The 24,673-nt window shown below is 38.2% G+C and overlaps 1 protein-coding gene and 1 long non-coding RNA gene across 2 annotated transcripts in view; both read right to left on the reverse strand.

Moving 5' to 3' along the window:
* MBD5 (methyl-CpG binding domain protein 5) overlaps nucleotides 1–9,811 on the reverse strand; it is a 56,228-nt gene extending 46,417 nt beyond the window's left edge. Inside the window, exon 1 of the mRNA XM_070957013.1 lies at nucleotides 9,369–9,811. Within this exon, the coding sequence (XP_070813114.1) occupies nucleotides 9,369–9,481 (113 nt within the window). The 5' untranslated portion in view covers nucleotides 9,482–9,811. The remainder of the gene's footprint in view (nucleotides 1–9,368) is intronic.
* Nucleotides 9,812–9,932: 121 nt separating this feature from the next.
* LOC139327243 (uncharacterized) overlaps nucleotides 9,933–24,673 on the reverse strand; it is a 115,266-nt gene continuing 100,525 nt past the window's right edge. Inside the window, exon 3 of the long non-coding RNA XR_011601657.1 lies at nucleotides 9,933–10,051. This is a non-coding gene — a long non-coding RNA (uncharacterized lncRNA). The remainder of the gene's footprint in view (nucleotides 10,052–24,673) is intronic.

Below are 24,673 nucleotides of genomic sequence, written 5' to 3' on the forward strand. Positions count from 1 at the left end.
AATCTGTGGATACTAGATTTATTGCTTAGCCTCTACTGCAGATTATGCAGGTGTTGCCACAAAGTTAGATCATATCTATTAAAACCAAGACATACAGTAACAGTATTGTACACTGCTCAAATGGAGTTCATTGGAATAAATTCAATACATATTACTTTACATAATGTAACATGCCATAATATAAATATCTATCTTCATGTGACTGAATTTATCTTACATGCTAGTAAAATAATTCTCAAGATTTTACAATCCAAACTTCATGGGATGAAAGCAACCTATGTATAAACTGGATTCAAAAGAGGCTTCAAAATACTGGATTCAAAATACTAGGGATCACGTTATTAATAAGTGACGGATAATGAAAAAGACTAAAGAATGCCAAAAATGGCTATTTTTGCTTGACTGTGTAAACCATCACAGATTGTAGATAGCCCTTAAACATCGATACACCAAGTCACCTCATCTGCCTATTGAAAAATGTATGATGACCAAGAAACAAACAAACAAATAAAAAATATGGAGCAACAACTTAATGGTTCACAAAAGAAAAAGGGCTGTGCCAAAGTTATATATTGTCATTTCATTTTTTTTAAATTTGTATGCAGAACATATCATGAGAAGTGTTGGACTATAAAAGAAATTACGATTACAATTGCTGGGAGAAACATCAACTACCTCAGATACGCTGATAGTACCACTTTGATGGTAGGATCAATGGAAGAATTAAGGCATCTCCTTTGTTGAAGGTAAAAGAACAGAGTTTCAAAAGCTGGTTTGCTCTTTGATATGGAAAAAAAAATACATTCAGATTATGCCAACTGGCAATGCCAATGTAAATAGGTAGAGAAAAAAGTTGAAAAGCTATCAAGACTTTATTTTCTTAGTGTCAAAAACTCACAGGGATGACGACTGTGACATGAAATACAGAGGCTTGGGAGATGACAGATCTAGACAAAATGCTGAAGTGCAGAGACAGCACATTGACAAGAAAGGCACATATAGTTAAGGCTGTGTTTTAATTGTTGTAACACATGCCTGTGAAAACTGGACAATCAGAAAGGTTGAAGGAAGGAAAATGGCTATCCTTGAATTGTTGTGCAGGATAAAACTATTCAGATTACTTTGTACTAGAAAAAGTATATATAATTCAATGCTAGATGAAATAAAGTCTAAATGCTCAGAGGAAGCAGTAATAATGAACTAAGCCATAAATATTTTGGACACATAACACGAAGACAAGAACTATCAGAAAAAGACTCTGATGCCTCAAAAAATCAAAGGCAACTGAAAAAGAAACTAGCATAAGTCATTGATGACAAAAGCAGCAGCTTATAAGAACGCAAAGAAATACCGTATTTTTTGGAGTATAAGACGCACCTTTTTCCCCCCTAAAAGAGGGTTGAAATATTGGTACGTCTTATACATCGAATACAACCATTTTTGGCCTCCCAAAGCCCCGCCCCACTCATCCCATTTTTGCGAAAAATGGGCCCGTTTTTTGCAAAAATGGGGGTGTTTTACCCTCTCCCAGTTCCCAGGAGCACTCTGCAGGCCTCCCAAACCCTCTGTGTGCCCCGTTTTTTGCCAAAATGGGCCCGTTTTTTTCACAAAAACAGTGTTTTTGCCCTCCCCCAACCCCCAGGAGCACTCTGCAAAAACTGGCGAAAAATGGGGCACGCAGAGGGTTTGGGAGGTCTGCAGAGTGCTCCTGGGGGCCAGGGAGGGCAAACCCCCTTTTTTTCTTACCTCTTTGAAATCTTGGTGCGTCTTATATACCAGTGCGTCTTATAGTCCGAAAAATACGGTAGTTTCAGACAGACAATCTTGGCAACATTATATGCATCAGGCCATAAAAGCCAGAATATTTATTTATTTTATTTATTTATTTTTATTTGATTTATATGCCGCCCTTCTCTGGAGACTCAGGGCGGCTTACAATGCGTTAAGCAATAGCCTTCATACTTTCGTATATTTATACAAAGTCAGCTTATTGCCTCCACAAACTGGGTCCTCATTTAACCTACCTTAGAAAGGATGGAAGGCTGAGTCAACCTTGAGCCTGGTAAGATTCGAACCTGCAGAAATTGCAGGCAGCTGTGTTAATTACAGGGTGCATTAAACCACTGTACTACCAAGGCTCTCTACAAGTAGATTTCATTTAGGGAATAATTTGTTTACAACAATTTATAGTTACAATGATGATGGAAAAGTAACTTTGTGACTAATCTTTGCATTTATGACCTTCAAATATTTGTAAAGCAAAGGAAACTGAAGTAAGACATAAGCACAATTGCGATTTCACATAGAGCCCTCTTCAGTTAATGACTGAGTCGATGGGCCCAACTGTGGTTACTAAATGAGGATTACCTATATCTCTGCCCCTAGCTATGTGTGCTCAGTAATGTAATCAAAAATTGCATTGTTAGATTTTTTTAAAAAGCAATAACGTTCAAAAATAGGAAACTATATATAGGCACTACCATATAAAGTAGAAAGTTTAATTTGTTGGATAACACCATATAGTTAATTTAACAGCCTTAACATGCAAAATGAAACAATAGCTGAAAATGACATGAGGTAGCATGCAACATGATTCATAATGTATGATTTGTTTTCATGTATTATATTATTTTTGATTCTTTTTTCCAGATTTCCATGTCTTGGTATATGTCAATGACATATTCAATATGTAGACACTGACTTTATAACAAAGAGAAAAATAATTTCTTTGTTTGGTCATGTTAATAACTAACCTTAAGTGCATTCTTGCCCCTAATATGCCAGAATATCATTATTAAGTCAAGATGAAATATCTCATTTTCCTTTTTCTTCCATTTCAAGAAATGAGTGGGAATAATGGACCAAATACTTCAATCGCTATTTTGAAGGTTGCTGGATATTGCCCTTGTAATAAAAGAATAGGCAAACACAGAAGGTTTGTTGAAATATTTGTAATAATGATGATGTGTCATAGGTAACTCTCAGAAAATTGTTCCAGTGCAGGACTCACAACTTAACCAAGTGACTACCGTCGTAATCAAGTCAAGTCAAACACGTCCACTAACCAGAAAGTGACCTGGCTATGTTGCTCAGAGCTACCCAGCATGGTTCCTTCCAGTCTAAAGTCTTTATTTTGAGGGGTTGGCATATATTTAACGAAACATAAAACACTATCCCATTTTTTTACTTCTTAAGAATGACAATATAGGTAGTCCTCGACTTACAACCATAATTGAGCCCAATATTTCTGTTGCTAAGTGAAGCAGTTATCAAGTGAGTTTTGCTCCATTTTACAACCTTTCTTGCCATGGTTGTTAAGTGAATCTCCGCACTTTCCGCACTGGCCTGAAGACATGGCTGTTCCAGCAGACTCCCTGATCATTCTACGAGGTTTTAAATTTGGGGATTTTAATTTTAGATTGGTTTTAGATTTTTATTATTATTGTTTTTTATTTATGTGAGCCACCCCGAGTCCTTCGGGAGAAGGGAAGCATATAAATTTTAATAATAAAATAAAAATAAAATAAAATCACAGCAGTTGTTAAGTTACTCTCATGATTGTTAAGTGAATCCAGCTGCTTGTGAGAAAGTTGCAAAAGGTGATCACGTAACTCCAGGACACTACAATCGTCATAAATATGAGTCAGTTGCTAAGCCTCCGAATTTTGATCCTGGGTCCATGGGGATGCTGCAACGGTCATAAGTGTGAAAAACAGTCATAAGTCACTTTTTTCAATGCCATTGTAACTTCGAAGAGTCACTAAAATGAACTATTGTAAGTTGAGGACTACCTGCATGGCTTATTGTGTAGCCATACTATTTTGTTTTGTTTTGTACCATATTGGATTCTTATCTATTAATTGAGGCCTTTGAACTATGGTGCCAAACAAGAGTCCCTTGGATTGCAAGGCGATCAAACCGGTCAATCCTAGAGGAGATCAACCCTGACTGTTCTTTAGAAGGCCAGAGCCTGAAGATGAAAGTCAAATACTTTGGCCACCTAATGAGAAGGAAGGACTCACTGGAGAAGAGCCTAATGCTGGGAAAGATTGAGGGCAAAAGAAGAATGGGACAGCAGAGAATAAGGTGGATGTATGGAGTCACTAAAGCAGTCAGTGTGAGCTTAAATTGTCTCCAGAAGATGGTAGAGGACAGGAAGGCCTGGAGGAACGTTGTCCATGGGGTCGCAATGGTTCGGACATGACTTTGCAACTAACAACAACAAGAAGATTCTTATTGTTTTTCTTTTTATGATATTAGGTTGTAAGGCTATATCTACTGGCAAATTGCTTCTCACAAATACCCAATTATCTTCTCCTTTTAACGAGGATGTTGCCAGTGTATTCACTATTTCTATTTAAATTCTATTTTATAACAATCTCCTTTGTCACTTCAGCCAATGCCCATTTTCAGTATCTTGTGTAATCTAAAAGATCTTTTAACTTAGTTTCAAATGAGACATTTTGTTTTGATAGTGATAACATCCACATTTATCACAGCCAAATGTAGTATTAATCATTATTATAACAAGTTTACTTTTCCCCAATTTCTTATTTTCTCAACTATGTTAGTTTGTGGATTTATGTAGTTTAAAAAAACCCCAATTCAGATATTTCATGGACATTTTATATTACTTTTTCCTGATATGTGCATTTTATATGTAATTTTCCTACTTTGCACTTTTAGTAAGCAATTTTGGTTTATATAATATATTTTTCTGCATATCTTGCAATAAATATATATTTTATGTAGAGATTTCTAATTGCAAACTACATTATAGAATGGCATAGAAATGCTTCAACTGAGATATATTTACAGAAAATTTTGGAGGAAAGACATGTGCAGTTTATTTCTAACTGCAATTCTCTCTCTATTTAATACTGTTTAACCCAGTTCTTGAAAAGGTACAAGAGAAAAAAGAAGCAGTAGAAGCAGTGTGAAGGGTAAAAATGAAATTTTGTTACTAATTTTACTACTACTAATAAAGAACGTAATAAATTTGTATTATAAGGCAGTTCAACAATCAGATCCTAGTTCTGTTCCATTTTTATTTCAAAATCTAGAACAAACAGAAGAGTACTTTAGCAAATCAGCACTATCACAGAACATTAGTTGTGCCACTAAATCATCATATTTAATAGGTAAAATAAAACACCACAAATTTTAAATAGAATGTACTGTTTAGGTGTATGCTATTAATTTCAATATTGGTAGCTGGTTTAGACACGTAATTCTAGCTTAATAAAGAATTTGTTGATTTATTTAGTCTATGGTGCTGTTACATTAGCAGGAGACTAATTCTAGCTTAATAAAGAATTTGTTTGTTGGTTTATTTATTTATTTAGTGTATGGCATTGTTACATTAGCCAGGAAACTATAATGCTAATGCATAGTAGTTTGGCTGCCTGTTTACTAGCTCTGTTAGGTACACACTTGTGCGCTTCCAACTGTGTGCCACAAGAGAGTGGGTAGCTTCAGACCAGAAAGACGAGCTGCTTTTCATGCAGAGCCATCCAAGGTCCTTCTCCCTCCACCGAAGCTGCCTTGCAAATGGGAGTCGCAACTGGGAAGGTTCAGTACTAGTAGGATTCTATCTGCCGCACAAAGTGCCAACTCTTCTTGTACTCACATAGAACATGCTTTTGAACTGCTAGGTGGGCAGAAGCTGAGGTGAGTGCTGGGAGCTCATCCCGTCATGCAATGCTAGGACTCGAACTACTGGAAGAGAGACCATTAAGCCACTGAGCTACCACGCCTCTTAGTAAAGAGTTTACTAAATAGCAAACAAGTGGTAAGCCCATATGTTTCCTATACCAGTGATGGTGAACCTTTTGGATTCAATGTGTCTAAAATTTGGAAAATGTCTTACCGGTAGTCCTCAACTTAGGACTACAATTGAGCCCAAAATTTATGTTGATAATGAGAAATTTATTAAGTGAGTTTTGCACCATTTCACGACTTTTCTTGTCACATTTTTTAAGTGAATCGTTGCAGTTGTTAAATTAGTGACACGGTTGTTAAGTGAATCTGGTTTCCTCATTGACCTTGCTTGTCAGAAGGTTGCAAAAGGTGATCCCATGACCACAGAACACTGAAACTGTCATAAACCTGAGTCAATTGTCAAGCATCTAAATGGAAATCATGTGACCATGGGGATGCTGCAATCGTTATAAGTGTGAAAAATGGTCATAAGTCACTTTTTTCACTGCCATTGTAACTTTGAATGATCACTAAGCGAACTGTTGTAAGTCAAGGACTCTCTCTATTTGATCCTGTTGGTGTGTCATATCTCCCACAATAAATAACAGCACTAGGCAGCAATGCTGAAGCTGAATCAGAAGTCGAGGCCTAGGCCCTCAAAGCACCGCTGCCATTCCAAAAGGCTACTTCACCCTGATCACCAAGGCATGCAAGCTTTCCATTGCATCACATAGTATGAAAAAAACTTTGTAACCATACTTGTATTTGCTGCAAAGGAAATTGGAAATTTCTTTCTATGGTTTTTTTCCTTCCTTCCTTCCTTCCTTCCTTCCTTCCTTCCTTCCTTCCTTCCTTCCTTCATCATTTTACATTAGTTATGTTAGTTTATGTTCCCTCTCCCTCCCTCCCCCCCCGTCTATATATAATTGTATATATGTATGTATAAAAGATGCACAATAAAGAATTAAGACAGAATGCTAAATAAAAAAGACTTGCAATAATAATTATCAAATCAATGTTCATACTGAATGAATAAATCAAACGTATAAAAAAGTCTACTTGAATATTTTGGTTTAGCTTAACGTTCAGTATTTTAATGGATTTTAACGGATTTTACAAGGTTATTTTATAAGGTAATTTTTCATATGACCTAATAAAGACTTCTGATAAATGTGCTAGGTTTATTGTACATTGTAATAAACTTCAACTTATGAATACCAATGTATCTCTTTTTTTGCTTCTTAAAAGATATCTTATAAACAGCATGTCTGTTTTTGAACATGAGAAGAAAAATATATTTGGTCTCAATAATGGTTTAGACAAAAACAAGTTTGATTTTGGAAAAATAAACCCATTGTTTATAGGGTTTTGTTGCCTTGTTTCTTCAGAAACTTTAAATAATTTCCCCTTCCTGAAACATATAGCTCACTATTCTGATAACATTTTCTAGGTTTGCGTACACATGGTAGTAAGCCTTGGTTTTCCACACATTTAACATTTAGAAATTGACTTATTCAGCAGATGGTTCATAGATAGGACTAAGCAAGATTAATATTTTCCACTGCAGGGAAGAATAAAGCCATATAAACACAGAAGATTGCCCACGGCACTATGTAAAATCAAAACATGAACTGAAGTCTACATTCCTGACTTTAAATCCCAGGCTTTTTCTTTCTGCATTTCTAAGCCAATAGTTTGGAGAACTTGTGGGCCACTTGTTGCCTCAAAATACAGCAACCATGTGGAAGTGAGGAACTTTACACAGACCTAAACTCAGGTATCAATCTCTTCTCCTTTTGCACATATGCCAGGAAGAAACCTCCCTGCCACAAGTACCACATGGAAATAAGTCCCTGCTTCCACCATGGATACAAGGAAAAAAGCTCCTGATCATTCTGCATGTAAAAAAAGTGGTTAAATCTGAACCAGAAAGAAACTTTAATTCTACAATACTGTCAATGGATTTCTCAATGTATTTTCAGTATTATAAAGTTTGAGCATAAGATGTTTATATAATGTTCTTGGAAGACATACATGGTTCCTACTAAGAAACCCTTTATTTTTTCCTGCTGGATCAGGACATGTAGCCACCTTAAATTTATGACTCTTCAGATTTGATGTTATTACTTTGAACCAGGGGTGAAATGTAAAATTTGTTACTATCGGTTCTGTGGGCGTGGCTTGGTGGGAGGGGGGGGTAATGTGACTGGGTGGGCGTGGCCAACTTTTTTTAAAAAAAAACTTTTCAAAGCATTTTTTCTAATGCTTTGAAAAGCCTCTGCCGATCAGAGAGGCTTTTTAAAAAATACCTCTCTGATGATCCCAGCTGAGTTGCCTCTCTGCCAATCAGGCAACTCAGCTGGGATCGTCAGAGACTTTTCAAAGCATTTTTTTTACCACCTCTTCGGCCAAGAGTTTGCAGAAAAAAATGCTTTGAAAAGCCTCTGATGATCCCAGCTGAGCCGCCCGATCATCAGAGGCTTTTTTTTTACTTTTAAAAGCATTTTTTTCGTCGGAAGAGGCTGTAGAAAAAATGCTTTTAAAAGAAAAAAAAAAGCCTCTGATGATCGTGCGATTCAGGTGGGCATGGGGGGGGGGGATTTTTGCTACCGGTTCTCCGAACCACTCGCCGCCATTGCTACCGGATCAAGTGATCCGGTCTGAACCGGGAGTATTTCACCCCTGCTTTGAACATATAGTTCATAACATTCCAAAATGTAAAATCCATCCATTCAGAGGCAATAGATAATCCAATTTGGGGAATGGAACTTTTTTTTTTTTGCATATATCCAAAAAAACCAAGCAGGATTATAAAATGCTTTAAATGTGGGTATTGAAATGTTTCTTAATTTAATGGATTAAAAAAAATGTTACACTGAGGACATTCACCATCCACACATCGATGTATATGATTTGTCAGCCTCTTTTATTATGTCAGTTTTCCACTGTGTGGCATTCAGTAATTTACCACCTATCACTTGGCTTGTACATGATTATGTGCCCTATTTGTTTCTTAAGCACATTTATGGCAGACAATAATAGATGTGAAAGTTTCAGATATTTAAACCAATGAGAAAATATGAACATGACTTTTAAGTGATATATTAACAGCACATTTTTCCTGGGGGCTTTTTTTGCTTTTCATGCCCTCGAATGAATCAAATTTATTTTCCACAAGTCAACTTAATTATTAAATAATGTTAATTATTAGCTGTGGAGCTCTTTGAGTGCCTTTTTAATAATCTCTTTCTGCATTGAAAGGCTCATGATACCCTGGAATTTTAAATATTTTTATAAGACGAGGTTAGTGCCGTTTCTGTGAACTTTTTATGTTCTACAAAGTTATTAAATATGTTCCATCAGCAGCTTCTCTGTTTAATCTGTATTTAGAAATTGCAGAAACTATTTTCACCCAGGTTTATCCGCATTTTTTAAAAAAACAAATTAATTCTTAATATAGAGGCTACTTGAAAAAGTGAGCTAAGCAGGTTTGTGGACAGGGTTAATTTTAGACATTTTGTTTTATCATTGCTTTCTCAGGATAGTAGAGATTAACTGTTTATGGGTGTAAGAGTCATCTATTATTTTCTTGCCAATTCAGCAACTCTTATTCCACAAAACTCTGATGATGGAGGCATTTTCAGCCAATTACATAGCTGCATACTTACCTAATATATAGGACTCCATTTTGATCCACCCTCCGTTGCCAACCAACTGGGACTTGTACTGCTGGCAGCCCTCCATCCTTGTCCCCACTGTCACATTCCTTGCTTCCATTCATTTTTCTGATTAAGCTTATGATTCTTCAAAGATATCAACAGGAAGATGATATCCTTATTCTAAAAATCATCATGGCCTTCAGGAGGTGGCCACACAGCACAGTAATTCCCAGGGTGTACAAAGTGCATTGGAAGGCTCTGTCTCAGTCCATAAAGTCGACCATTTTTGTTGCTGTTGTTGACAAGTCAATTGCCCATTCTGAATCGGGGCAGTTATGAAATGTGTTATTCCCTATGTAGTCATAAGGATATCCTAGATAGGTAAAAACAAGTATTTCCAACTTGGGAAAATCATAATCCATCAATTTTCTGTCACTGGCAACAAAGGGACACAAATGTTTATTCCTAGTTCCATAGCACAACTCTAAGCTTGCTGACTGTCTAAGATAATTTGTATTTTGAGAAATTAACTCCCATTTTTACAGATGTATGGCAACTAATACCTCCAGGTATTCAATCCTTTTCATATGCCACATTCTTTTTGTTTTCTCATGCTCTTCCATTCATTGTCCAAGGTACTCCTGGACACTTCTTCTGATTCTCTCATGATGATACAACTTCAAGATGAAAGCCTGAGGAGAGAACATAAACAGCTGAATATAATTATCGTTTTTTTTTAAAAAGGAAGGTAGGTATGTGCATTTTAAATTTGTTCTGTTTGGGATATTAAATAGCTCATTAAATAAGAATTCTTTTCTTCTCAGTCTATTTACACAATTCAACATAGTCTGATGAACTGTCATTTTGGGTTTACACAAATGGGACTTGTATCCCACCACAAGCTTTAGTTAGAGAGTTGGGTTTTATGCAAACCGAAACATTGGATGTTTCAGATTTAGAGGACATAATAGATCTGAAATAATAATCCAAATCCACAAGCTGCTTTGCTGCAGTCTCTTTCTATCCCAGAGCTAGCATGAGATCACACCTTCCTAAATTTTGCTGTCCACACACTGCACCCCACAATGCAGTGTTCTGAGCCTTCCAGAGGAAAGGGAAAATGCTAATGTTCTGAATGGCTCAGTCTGTGCCCTTTGTTAGAGTTTTCATCAGATTTGAGATCCATTTCTTCAGCGCATGGGAGGATTTCCACTTTCTGCATAGAGGAGAGGGGGGAATCCCTTGGTATTCTGGCATAATGGAGCAAACATTTAACATTCCCACGGCTTGCAACCCTTTCTGTTGGCTTCCCCATTGACTTTCTGTGGCACTTACCCATATTTTTCAGAGTATAAGATGCACCTTCCCCCCCCAAAAAAAAGAGGGTGAAAATCTGGGTGCGTTTTATACTCCGAATGTAGTCCCGCCCAGCCTTCCAAACGGAGGTTTCAGAGGCTGAAAAAAGGATCAGAAACAAAGCTTCAGAAAAGAAGCCCCCAAACAGAGCTTTAGAAAAAAAGCCTCCAAACAGAGCTTCAGAAAAAAAGCCTCCAAACAGAGCTTCAGAATAGAAGCCCCCAAACAGAGTTTCAGAGGCTTTCTTTTCAGAGAAAAGAAAGTTTTTTCTGAAATGGAGTTTCAGAAGTTTCAGAGGCAGGAAAAAAAAGCAAAAAAAAAAAAAAAAAGCAGGCACAGAGCTGACAACCAAGGAACCTGTTGCTAAGATTCACCTCTCGGGACAGCTGATTGGGGGTATTTCGGAAGGCCGATCCACCTGCCAATCAATTTTTTTCTTATTTTCCTCCGCCAAAACTAAGGTGCGTCTTATACTCTGGTGAGTCTTATACTCCGAAAAATACGGTACTTGGCAACTGGTTGTAAACGCAAACAGTTTGATAAATATCAAAAACACAGTAATGTGGCCTGGCATGACATTTTACATTGGCCAATAATGCTTTACTGGCCATATACCTGTTCTGAGGCTATTGTGACTGCAAACAGTTGACTAAACACAAGTCAAGGACTGTTTGTATTACTTAAAGGAGGAATGGGTTTAAACACACCCGAAGTTGATCACTGGAGTATTTGATCCCAGGCAGTAGCATGGAATCAAGAGTTTTCTTTTTAATCTCTTGACTGCTTGCCAAGTTAACCATTTCAAGAGGCAAACGACATACGGAGCAACCCAAAGAACAGTTTTTTCCAGTCCTATGTTCATAAACATGTGAACAATAAAGTCAATGTCAGGGACATCTGCTCTGCAGATGGATAGATAGCTGCTTAATCAACCCATTTAGGAAGGAAGGAAGGAAGGAAGGAAGGAAGGAAGGAAGGAAGGAAGGAGAAAAAGGTGTACCAGGTGGTAGGGATCCAATCTCCATCACAGCCAGAACTGAATGAGGAATGGATTAAGTAGCCAGAGACCAGATTGAAGAAGCACTCCTAAAGGAAACAATGGAACCACAAGATTGAGAGTATGGAACATATCATCTCCAGGTCTATATGTGTGTATATATGGACCCTACATTGTCAGCAAACTCTTTCTAGAGATAGGATGGGAAAATACTGGTCCAGAACTGGGTATCAAACTATCCTTGGACTGTCTTAGCTGTGGGGAGGACATTGAAATATAAGGCAAGGGCATGTTGACATGCTTGGGAAATGGTTAGTGGGCTGTCCTTATGCAGGGCAAGGAGGCTGTGTAGATTCAACTATAGTTAAAACATAGTGCAAAACAGAAGTATAGGGAGTCCTCGACTCACGACCACAATTGAGCTCAAAATTTCTGTTGCTGGGACATTTATTAAGTGAATTTAGCCCCATTTTACGACCTTTCTTGCCATAGTTGTTAAGTGAATCACTGCACTTGTTAAGTTAGTAACAGGGGCTGTTATGTGAATATGGATTCCCCATTGGTTTTTCTTGTCAGAAGGTCGCAAAAGGTGATCATGTGACCCCAGGACACTGCAACTGTCATAAATATGGGTCAGTTGCCAAGTGTCTGAATTTTGATCATGTGACCATGGAAATGCTGCAATAGTCGTAAGTGCGAAAAATTGTCACTTTCTTCAGTGCCATTGCAACTTTGAACGGTCACTAAATGAACTGCTGTAAGTGAAGGACTACCTGTAGCTAGTTGCTATTGTCTGTGATCTCTCATCAACTGTGTTAGTTCCAAACGTAATTTTAAAGTAACTAGAAATTATGAAATCTGAATATGTTGTGCTCGTTTCACATGACACACAACAACAAACCTAGTCCCCAGACGTACAGCTGGAAATGATATTTTTCACCATATTCACATTTTATATCGTTTAGCTGAACATTTCATTTTGTACAGTGTCTAACAATTATATCTGCTAGCACGCATGCTACTTCCTCGCCTCCCCAAATTCAATGGGGATCCTCTAGGATAGGGGTGTCAAACTCGTGGCATCACATGACGTATTGTGACCTTTTCCCCTTTGCTAAACCGGGGGTAGGTGTGGCCAGCACATGATGAATCCAGCCAATGGGCTACGAGTTTGACACCCCTGCTCTAGGACATCATATGACATATGCTAATTTAACATATAGGAACCATTGGTTTTCAGTTCCAATCATATTTAACTAAAATGGCAGCAATTACAGGAAGTGAATTTGGCTTCCCCAATGATTTTGCTTGTCAAAAGGTCACAAGAGGCCACAATAGCTAGGTTCGTATTACACACTTATGCATATTGCTTTACTTAATTGCTCTGGGCTATGTACGTAACTAGATTTTGACTGGTTTCAGGTGTTTAAAATTTAAACAAAAAAAAGACAAAAGACAAAAAAAAGTCTTCTAAGGTTTCTAGATACTAGCATAATGAGAATCAAAGTTGGCATTAGCTTCTATTCACTGGGGAATCACTTTGTGCTTAGACCTAAACCTGCCTCCTGAATGGCAGAACACATAAATGGCAGCCAATTATGTTGGATTCATACATAGCTTGTTTTAACAATGGTTTGCTGATCCTAGTGCAGATAATGTACAAAACAATAAACAATGGCTTGTTTATTTCCCAACTGTTTATACTGCCCAGCCGTTAGGAACTCTGGACATTCACAAATAAAAACATACTCAATAATAAACAGATACAATGATAAGAAAAACAAGGGATAGAAGATGAGAAAAACTAGGCAACCGCAAGAAGAGAAAACATACACTGCCAGAAATAGAAAATACCAAACACAGTTTGCACAATACAGTACACAAATTCAATAAGCCCTGTTATGGGTTGGTGTAATATGTGAGCCCAGCAATGTCATGTCAGGAGTTGGACCAGCACCGGTCTGTATCATGCCAGAAGCTCCATCCATGGAATGCAGGCAGCACATGAAACAATGCCCCCTCTGATCCATGGAAAAACCTCTCTCCACGGAACCGGTCCCTGGTGCCCAAAAGGTTGGGGGCCGCTGTTGTAGGCCACACTTGATTTAATGATAAATCAAGTCTCCTTTGACTCATGTCCAGTTTTGCATTATGACAGGAACACAGCCATGTACTTATCTTGGCAGTACTATAGCAGTACTTTCTTTAAAAGTGTGGCTTATTAAAGAAGTTCTCAGCCTATTCCATAGTCTTGGGATCTCTTCATGGTTTCTAATCAGAGTCGATTCTGCTCAACTTTCAAGAGTAATCACTATCAACTATTTACTACCCTCTGCAGATTATTATTTTTATTGTATAATTGGAAATAAAGTTCAATAGAATTCCTATTATCTGTGACTGAAATACAACAAATAGTAAATGTGTCAATCCTGAAGCTAACCTGACTGAAGCCATCTTGGAGCTTCAGTGTTGCCACACTGGAGCTGAGGGATAGGGAGAGAGGAATTGAGATAGTTGGGATTTTGTAGCCAAAATAAAATACTTTCTCTTGGGAACCAAGGACATTCTCATACCTGGTCAGGAGGAGGAGGAGTGATGTCACCAGGCAACCAGACGGAGCCGTAATTGGACCATGTGACTGATTGTTTTGAGAAAGTGAAAAACTTTTGCTTTTAATTAAGTAAAAACCGCGGGAACCCTCAGTCGGTTTTCACCAGATTTTTGCCAATATGTTATATCCAGCTATTCTTTGAGGAATCTACTTGCCTCGGAGTTTTGCTTGCCATGAGTCTATTACTTGGAACCCTGACAAAATGTACATTATTGCCTACTAATATTAAAAAAGCTAGAAACCTAAATAGATACAAAGTACTTTTCTCAGATCAAAATAATTGTCAAAACAAGTCAAATTTTCACAGTAAAGTAACCTGGTTGTTGTTGTTCAGTCATTAAGTTGTGTCTGACTCTCTTCATGTTCCCATGTAAACCTGAGAACTGTTCAAAATTGGAATGTGGACCGTGTCAGGCTTTTTACAGTGTAAAAATAGCAACATGAATATATATATATATATTTCAACATAAGCTACTTATCAATGTAATTTTTAGTCCTTCTTTCAAAATCAGTGTTAATAGTAATATTATTTTATTGTTGTTGACAACATGATAAGAAAGACAAAGAAATCTGGATTGTGGATGTTGCAGTACCTGAAGGTAGTAGAAAAGAAGAAAAAGAACTGGAGAAAATCACAAAATACAAGAACCTGCAAATAGAAATAGAACAACTGTAGCAAAAGAAAGCAAAGACCGTTAATAGTAATAAGTGCCTTGGATGCAATCCCAAAACAACTTGAATACCATAAGCACTGACAAAATCCATCATTAGTCAATTGCAAAAGGCAACTTTTCTTGGAATAGCTTATACCCTGCAATTATACTTTAATATCATTGAACAACATCTGACTATCCCAGGTTCTTGGGAAGAACTCAATAATGGACAAAAATGCCACATCCAACCACAGCTACTCAAGCCACAAGACGCTGGGTGGCATTTAGTACCCAAACATACAATTTAAAAAATGGCAACCTGGACTAAAAACACATCAATAAAAACACCACAGGGATTCCACAGGAACAGAGCCAGGTTTTAAGGGCCTTGCAGAACTCCAAAATGTATTTGTGGGGGGATGCTATTCCAGAAGGCAGGGGGCAGTGAAACAGAAAACACATTTCCCAGGTTCCACAAGATAATGCTATTTAACTGAGAGGACCTGGGGTGCCACCGTTCTGCATGATATGCCAGGAGGGCAGAAACAATTGGAGATACTGTTCCCCAGATAACCAGGTGTGATGCCATAGAGGACTTTACAAATAAGAACTGGCACTTGTAACTGCACTTGTAAGCTAAGCAACCAATGCAATGCATGGAGCAGCAATGACGCATGGGCATAACAAGAAGTGTGCATTACTGCTTGTACTGCTGTGTTTTGAGCCAGCTGTACCTTCCAGATAGGTTTCAAGGGCAGCCTCAGGTAGAGCACTTGCAATAATCCAGTTGTGAGGTGATTACAGGACTGTCTGAAGGGCCCCCCAGTCAAAGCAAGGTTGCAACTGGCACACTGCATACATACCGGGAATAATCTTGTGCTTCCTTACTATGTTTAGTAACAATATCTTTACTTTTTTAAAAAAATAGACTAGCAAATGGGATCTTCTATCCATTGTTAATTCTACCCTTCTGACAGTAGTTACCGTCTCAGCATTGTGCCACTGTGTTGCAAACAAATAATGACTTGCTAACTGTTTCAGAAATAATATTTTTGAAAGTATGAGGGCAGCAACAAGCAAATATAAATTTGTGATGGAATGTGTGGATGACCTTGGAGAAAGAGTGGAAAGGATGCTGCCTAGACAAAGAGGGAGGAGCCCAAGTGGCTTAACGGTCAAGAGGAAAAAACTTAGAAAGGACATTCCTTAACTGATTGGGCAGTTCAAAGTGGTGGGTGGGAAGTTCATACTTTCAGACTTGCAAGAGTTTGTTATTGTAGCCTTAGAATAAAGTAGAATTAGTTCATCTAACCTTGTTTCCTATCTGGTTTACCAGGGAGGGCTGATGAAGGTGGATTTTCTATCATTTACACTTTTCTTAAAGGATTGTTTTCTTTGAAAGACTTTTTGCAGTCCTTCTTGTTTTATCCTTTTTTGTCTCTGCAGTTCCAAATGCAGATTGTCAGAGACCAAAAAGGAGAAAACAAGTAGAATAAAAGATCTCTCTCTCTCTCTCTCTCTCTCTCTCTCTCTCTCTCTCTCTCTTTTTCTTCTTCTCTCAAACAGCAAATACAAAGATAAACAGTTAAGGCAATAGCAGGCATTAGAAAAAGAAAAAAAAAGAAATCAGTCCCCAAAGCAGCAGCTTGTCATATTGAACTAAGAACACATTTAAGCTCAATTTCTGTGACAAAATAGAATGTGGTAACCTTCTTTAGAGGCCTCAGGGGAGATGCTAGTAGAAACTGTTCTGCTTGCCTTGAAGGAGGCTGGGGTGTGCCCCTTCCTCAAGAAGCCATCAATATGGCAATATTATGCAACTATCATCCAGTCTCCAACCTTCTCATTTTGGTGAGGTTGGTTGAAAAGTCGATGGTCTGCAACCGTGAAAAGCTCTTGAGGAAAGAGACTATCTAGATCCCTTTCTGTCAGGTTACAGGCTCAAAAATCATACCAAGTCTGTAGTGGAAGTTCTTGTGGATGGATGACCTTTGGTGAGACTAAGTCAGTAGAACTGTGAGTCTTGTGGTCTTGTTGAATCCCTCAGCAGTTTTTAATACCATTGATTGTGGTATCTTTCTGGACTGCCTCCAAACCCTGGGAGTAGAGAATACTGTTTTGCAATGTCTCTCTTCTTTCTTGGAGGATACTTACAGTCAATGTTAATAGTGTGTGTGTGTGTGTGTGTGTGTGTGTGTGTGTGTGTGTGTGTGAAGCATCCTAATAGTGGGAGAGGGGATGCATCTATCGTGAGAGGTCCTTCAGGGATTGATGTTCTACATGAAGCCTGTGGGGAGATGATCTGATGGGAGGAATGCCCTTGGACTTGCAAATCATACTTTAAGAGCAGATGGAGGTACCTCTGGGGTATCAGTTATATTCTCTTTTAGATGGCCAGGCTCTGCTTTCAGTGACTCATTTGATATAGCCTTCGAATAATCCTAATTTGAATTACTGTATTTTTTGGAGTATAAAATGCACTTTTTCCCCCCTAAAAGGGGGTGAAAATTTGGGTGCGTCTTATACACCGAATGTAGCCCTGTCCACCCACTGGCCCCCACCTTTGGCCTCTGCCTCCCAGCAATTACTTCCTTGCAGCAAGAAGAAAAAGCCCATTTCAGCTTCAGCACAGTCTAATTAGCACAAGCTGATTGTCCCTTGGATCGGCCTCCTGACTCTCAGCTGTTTCAGGCTCAGGGATTGCCATTGCCTATTGCTGTGGGGGCCTCTGCTGCTTGCTGCAAGGAGGTAAATTGCTGGTAGCATTTTTTTTTCTTGTGCTAATCAAACTATGCTGAAAACGAAAATGAAAGTAAAGCAGGCTATTTGCTGTTTGCTGCAAGGAGGCAAAATTGCTGGGAGGCAATGGCAGATTTCTTTTTCTTGTTTTCCTCACCAAAAAAGATAGGTGCGTCTTATAGTCCGGAGTGTCTTATACACCGAAAAATACGGTACTGAAAAGCACTCTGCATGGGGCCGTCTTTGAAGATCACTCAGAAGCTTTCACTAATCCAAAATGTAGCATCACTTTCTCCAGGCAACACTCCCATTTTGAGAACCCTATTGTCTACAGTTTTCTTCTGGGTACGTAAGTCAATGTACTAATTGTCACCTTTAAAACGCTTCATGGCTGAAGACAATGATGCCCCTCGGACCTCCTTTTCACCAGTGGTTTCTGTATGTCAAGTTCTTAAGTTCTGGGAGGGTGGGATCCCTCAGGGACCCCCTGTGGGATCCCATAGAATATAATCTATGGGGACGATGATGAGCCCTTTCCTGTGGTGGCCTCCCTTGCTTGGAATGGTACACCCGCTGGTCAAATTGACACCTTGAGTTTCCAGAAAGCCTTAACAATGAGGCTATTCCAGAACCTTGGGAGATCTGTTATGAATGGTGAGGTCCTCCTTTTATGGGTATTTTTATTGTGCTGTTCATAAGGGTTGTTCTATTGTAATGCAAATGTTATTCATTTATTTTAACCTTCATACTGCAGAGAGGTAGGTAAGCTGCTTAGAGTTTCCCTGGATCTGAACTGAGCACTGGAAATGAGTATTTACCTGATGATTCAATTCACTGGAGTCAAAAAAATTCATTTGCACCTAACTTTTGATGGTATTCTGTTTAGCATGAAATAGAATATACCAAGGCACACAGACTTTTACCTTAAGGAAAAACCCATATAGTATCAAGAGACATGAGAGCCATTTTTCTAGACAGATTAGAGTGGAAATAAGATATTTCCATACTGACGCAATAGCGTGTGACATACACATCCATACAAAATGTCTTGAATCCATAATGCTACTGTATGCATACAACTGTCTGCCTCATAAGGTAGAAAAAAAAGTCCAATAAATTCTAATTAAATTGATTTTAATCATGATAGCTTTTCTCCATAATGCTTTCTTTAGAGGTCATTAACCAGGAATATGGATTCTCCTGTCCATACACTACTTCCCTAATATAAAAACAGAACACGAAAGGAATTCATTTTTATCTACCTGCTTATCAAAACAGCAGACAACTGAATATATAGCCATGTTACCTGATCAGCTTTTTTAACACCATTTTTTTTACTACTCTTGTCTGCATTTCTCTGTTTTGAAATATACCATATAAAAATCAATTTAAAAGAACTGCTGTTATGCAGGAAGAACGGAAAGAATTAAAGAGTATAAAATTGAATTGTCTTCTATTGTCTACTATTGCACACAAGGAGCAATAGTAATCCAGCTATAGAGGAAGTCATTTAGACTGAGCTTCTCTAGAAGAAAATATCAAAAATATAATGAGAAAGCAAATTAAACCTGTAGATTGCACTTTCCTGGTAAAGTACTAAGTCATATGAACACATTATTTTTAGCATATAGAATGGTTTCTAAAGTGCTTCATTTAAATTTGTTTACTGGAACATTCAGGAAATAATCAAGAATGAAAACTCTACCATGAAAGAATACAGTTACAATTGATAATGTATTAACCAAATAAACATTGAAATATTTGATGAAAACTGTATCTTAACAATGGCGCTTAAAAGTTTGTGAACCCTTTGATATCTCTGCATAAATGTGATCTAAAATGTGAAAAAACTGAAATATCCCATTGGCATAAATATTCAGGCCCTTCACTCAGTACTTTGTTGAAGCACCTTTGGCAGCAATTACAGCCTCGAGTCTTTTGGGTATGACACAACAAGCTTTGCACATCTGAATTAGGGGATTCTCTGCCATTCTTCCTTGCAAATCCTCTCAAGCTCAGTCATGTTGGATGGCGACCATCAGTGGACAGCCATTTTCAGATCCCTCCAGAGATGCTCAATAGGGTTCAAGTCAAGGCTCTGGCTGGGCACTCTAGGACATTCACAGAGTTGTCCCTAAGCCACTCCTATGTTGTCTTGGCTGCAATCTAAATAATTTGGAATCAAGAAAATAGTGATATTTCCCCCCTCCCCCAAGTATATTTTTTGTGGCTCACAGATTACTATCTATATGTTCTAACTTCCTAATCATCTTTTTGAAGACATTCCACATAGTGGAATCATAAATGATCTTTTGCAACCAAAGCAACTACAACAACATCAAAAGTCAGATAAACTGTCAGGGATTGCAGACCACATCATTAGACACTGGGTGTGCTGTCTGCAAGAAGAATACATACAGGTGTTCACAGAGGGCAGGAAGAGGAAGAGATAGAAAAATAGAAGAATGTAGAAACTGTGGAACACTTTATGTTTCAAATAGCAACAAAGGTTCGACCATTTACTTTCCCAGCCACAATTTTCATTTCCTTTCTCTTACCAAGCAACAGCATGTATAATTATCTCTCAGAACTATATTCTATGCATCTGAGGAAGTACATTGTGATTCACAGGAAACTTTTGTAATCATACAAGTGCTAGTTTTTAGAAAGCCACAAAGCTATTTTGCTTTTGAAGGAAGAAAATCATAGCTTTATCCTTATTCTTAATCTAACAAGTGTGGCCACAGTGAGGATCTGCCTATGCTTCAAAAGTCAACCCTTAGGGACTTTTCTATAAATGTCTCGCATTCTGAAATTAAAAGAATCCCTTTAATTAAGGAAAGGGGACCTCTGTGATAGCTTCTGGCTATGGAAGAGTTTTCACTAGAAAATCTACTTAGCCAAGTCCACTTTCAATATTTTGTTTTTTATTGAGAAATTGATTTTTTTTAAAAAAAGAACTTTAAAAGACCACCTGACTCCATTGTGATTCTAGTTGGTATACAATATGATGGCTAACCTTTTTGCCATCACGTGCCAAAAGTGGGGGGAGCACAGTGGGGTCACACGCACACGTGCCCACATCCATAATTCTATGCGCCCCGCCCCCCCCGTGCTCCCCCCCGCTTTTGGCACGTGATAGCACGGTGGGCCCAGTAGGCCCATTTTTTGCTCTCCCCAGACTCCAGAGCCTTTCTAGGAGCGTGGGGAGGGCAAAAATGCCCCCCCAGAGGCCCTCCGCAGGCCAGAAACAGTGTGTTTCCTGACTTCTGGTGGGCCCAGAAGGGCCAAAAATCAGCTGGCTGGCGCACGCATGCGTGCCGGAGCTGAGCTCACGTGCCCACCGATATGGCTCCACATGCCACATGTGGCACCCGTGCCATAGGTTCGCCATCACGGCAATATGAAAACAATCCAAAACCAAAAGAAAGATCCAAAAGAATCCAAAAGAACAACAGGTTTCCAGATATGCCCCGCCATCAAAAAGAACATCTAAAAAGATATGCCTGCCTATCTCTGCCTAAGAGACTTGTACCTTTCAGTCCAAGACCAGGGGGAAGAGCCAACTTTTAAGAGCTAACTGGATATATCAGGGTGTGGTCCAAATTAAGCTCTAACTTCTGCAATATAGAGAGCCTGATCCTAGGTCTCATCAGGCAACACTGTTTAAAGGATAGGACTGGGAGCTTCTTGGTTTTGCCTCACTGTACAGGGTAAGCAAAAACTATAGCCTTCATATAATAGGCTCTATGTCATGGAAGATTTTATAAGTGGTAATCAGCACCATGGATTGCGCTGGTTATTGGTAACCAGCGCTAGTCCCAAAACAGAGGTGTTTACGTGCTGCTGCATTCTGGACCAATTGCAGTTCTGAGTCGATTTCAAAGGCAACCCCATATAGAGGGCATGGCAATAATCCATAGAAGATGTAACCAAAGCAGGTCCAAAAGTCCTCCTGGAAAATTGTACAGATACAATTTATGGATTTGATGAATTTGTGCAAAGGCCTTCCTTGCCACAGCAGCTATCTGGTTCTTAAACAGGAATTATGAATTCAAAAAGGTGCTCAGATTGTATGCCAGTGCTGAAGAATTCCATTTACATTTAAAGCCAGAATAGTCACATGGTCTTGCCAGGTTTTATCCCGAGTATGATTCTGAATCTCCATCCAGGCATCCACACCTCCAGCAACCGGGTCAGACCTTTGCAGTACTGTCTGGCCAGTCTGGAGGCAAGACATAGAACTGGGTTGCATCAGTATATGGGCGACAGATGAGCCCAAATTATCTCATCCTGCAGCCTCATGTAAATGGTAAACAGGAAGGGCAAAAGTGTAAAGACAAGGAGTAGCCCACACATTAGGGGCCATCTCTTCCCTGCTGTTAATACTGATTGGACCTGATGTACATAAGAGAAAGTAGGAGAACCAATACAATACTATACCCTCACTCCTAATGCCTGATGGTTGATTTATGGAAAGCCACTGAAAGATCAAGCAGAACTAACTGCTCTTCCTCCATTCCTCACCTTTAAAGCACTCCATGGCTTAGGGCCAGGGTATTTACGAGACTGCCTTCTGCTACCGATAACCTCCCACCGGCCAATACGCTCTCACAGAGAGGGCCTCCTCAGGGTGCCGTCGGTCAAGCAATGTTGGCTGGCGGCCCCCAGGGGGAGAGCCTTCTCTGTGGGAGCACCCGCCTCTGGAATGAGCTACCTCCCGGAATACGGCTGATTCCGGATCTCCGCATTTTCCGTAAGGCCCTGAAGACATTTTTATTTCAGCAAGCCGGCCTGGCCTGAATAGGTTTTATGGGTTAGTTTTTTAATTGTATAGCTAGGGGTTTTAAATTGGGGCGGCCGTTTAATTTAATTTATTTTTAATTATTTTAACTTTTATATTGTATATTATTTTAATTCTCGGCTGTTCACCGCCCTGAGTCCCTTCAGGGAGAAGGGCGGGATATAAATTTAATAAATAAATAAATAAATAATTCCAGTTCTGTAAGACAAACGCAACCAAAGCTGTTTCAGTACCACCCCCCAGCCTGAAACTTGACTGGATAGGGGTCTAATTGTTCTCCAGGGTCCTATGAAGTTGCAGCAATTAAGAAAATAGTTCCACATTTAAATTTTAGGAACAGGTCCACATTTATCTTACTCGATAGCTCTACTTACAAGGAAGCTTCCTCTTGAACCTTTGAAGCAAATTTATAATAGCACAGACTCCAAGGGAAGGGAAGGATCAATTGCATATTACATATTATAGACTCATTGTTGAATTAAATCTCAAAATATTCAAGTTTGGCCAGTAGGTTAAATCCACTAGTTGCTAATTATATTAATTGGAACCAATATGTGCTTAACAAAAATAATCAGACTGAAAATCTAACTAGAAACTTCTCAGTGTTAAATGTTGATAACAGTGCCTTTGATATGCTGGTACACTCACCTTTGCCTAAGAAATTAAAAAACTATAAATTAGGTAACAATTCTATAGATCTACTCAGGGAACAATATGCTAAATTATATGTGGATGTAAGGGTCAATGAATTAAATCTACAATCTATAACTATCTCAAGAGGAACAAAGAGGAGCTATCTACTCTCACTTGACTTACATATAAAATGTATACAGCTCTAGAAACTCTTAAATCATCCTCCAGAAGGATTAAGAAAAGCTCACTGAAACCAACATATTAATATTTAAACTCCAACTTCATTCACATAAAAAGTCTGTGTTTAAAGTCAATTGAAAGGGATATAGAAATATTGGAACTAATGGGCAAGTTTGCTGGGATTGTCTAAAAATCCAAAGGTTTTGGAAATTAGTCTTCAGGGACATCTAATTTATTCACCCTCTACACTAACAAGTCCTGAATTATGTTCTTTATCATTGCTTGAGGGAGAAAATGACAATATTTAAAATGAAGAAATAATCACAATTTATATTGGTAACAGCTGAAATATCCATAGCACCAAAATGGAAACAACTATAAAACTTTGATACTTCAAATTTATAGGATTTTAAAAGTATTTTTGGGTATGGTACATTGCTTACAAAATAACAACTTTTATTGACTGAGAAAATGACCAAGTTTTTGAGAAAAGCATTTCTAATTTCAATGGTTTATTATTTTAGCATTTTGCTGTTCACAATATTATAATTTTATATTTTAGTTTTTCTATACTTAATTGATTAGCAATGAAGATGTTTTTAAAAACCTTTTAAGGGAGTATTTCAGTAATTTAATTTATATTTTACTCTAGGGTTGTCAGGTCTGCTTCCAAAAAATAGCGGACAAGCGGGGGGGGGGGGGTGTTAAGTAGTAAAAAAATTTAAAAAAAATGTACAATTAAATTATATATTTTCTTACAAACATTTTAACACGTATTAAAATAATCACTTCAAAACTACTTAAAATTCAAAACATCAAATATATTATAATAATATGTAAAATATTAAATTACATTTTACTTTGCTGTCGTGTGTATTTTTTATTTGACTGCGCAGCTTTGATCAATTCTTTGTGTTTAAAGAATAATTCTTTAATTTCAGTACAACGTTGAGAAATATTAAAAAATATACAAAGTTCACTTCAAACTGATGGTACAAGCAGTTGGTTACGTTCGTCAGTCCACAAATTTCCCATGACGCTGAAAATTCATTCAACGTTTGCATTTGATACCGGAATTGATGCACAATACTGGAACAGTTTCAGTTAACTTGGAGCTGGCTCTTTCTTGAAAAAGTACGTCCACTTATCAAGGGATGAATCGCCCTGCAGATGAACATAAACTTCTTCTAAGGCAGAAATTTCATCGAAGGGAGTGTTGGGTGGAAGTTCTTCTCGCCATGGTGATAATAACCAGATGTTCGTCATTTCTTCTAAAATTGGAGGATTATTGTGATCAATTAGATTGAAACAATTTAGCGTCTCATATACTGAATCGGTGAA

This window comes from Pituophis catenifer, unplaced genomic scaffold, assembly GCF_029215685.1.
Source record: "Pituophis catenifer annectens isolate HBS135680 unplaced genomic scaffold, rPitCat1.0.hap2 SCAF_1, whole genome shotgun sequence".
Lineage (NCBI taxonomy): Eukaryota > Metazoa > Chordata > Lepidosauria > Squamata > Colubridae > Pituophis > Pituophis catenifer.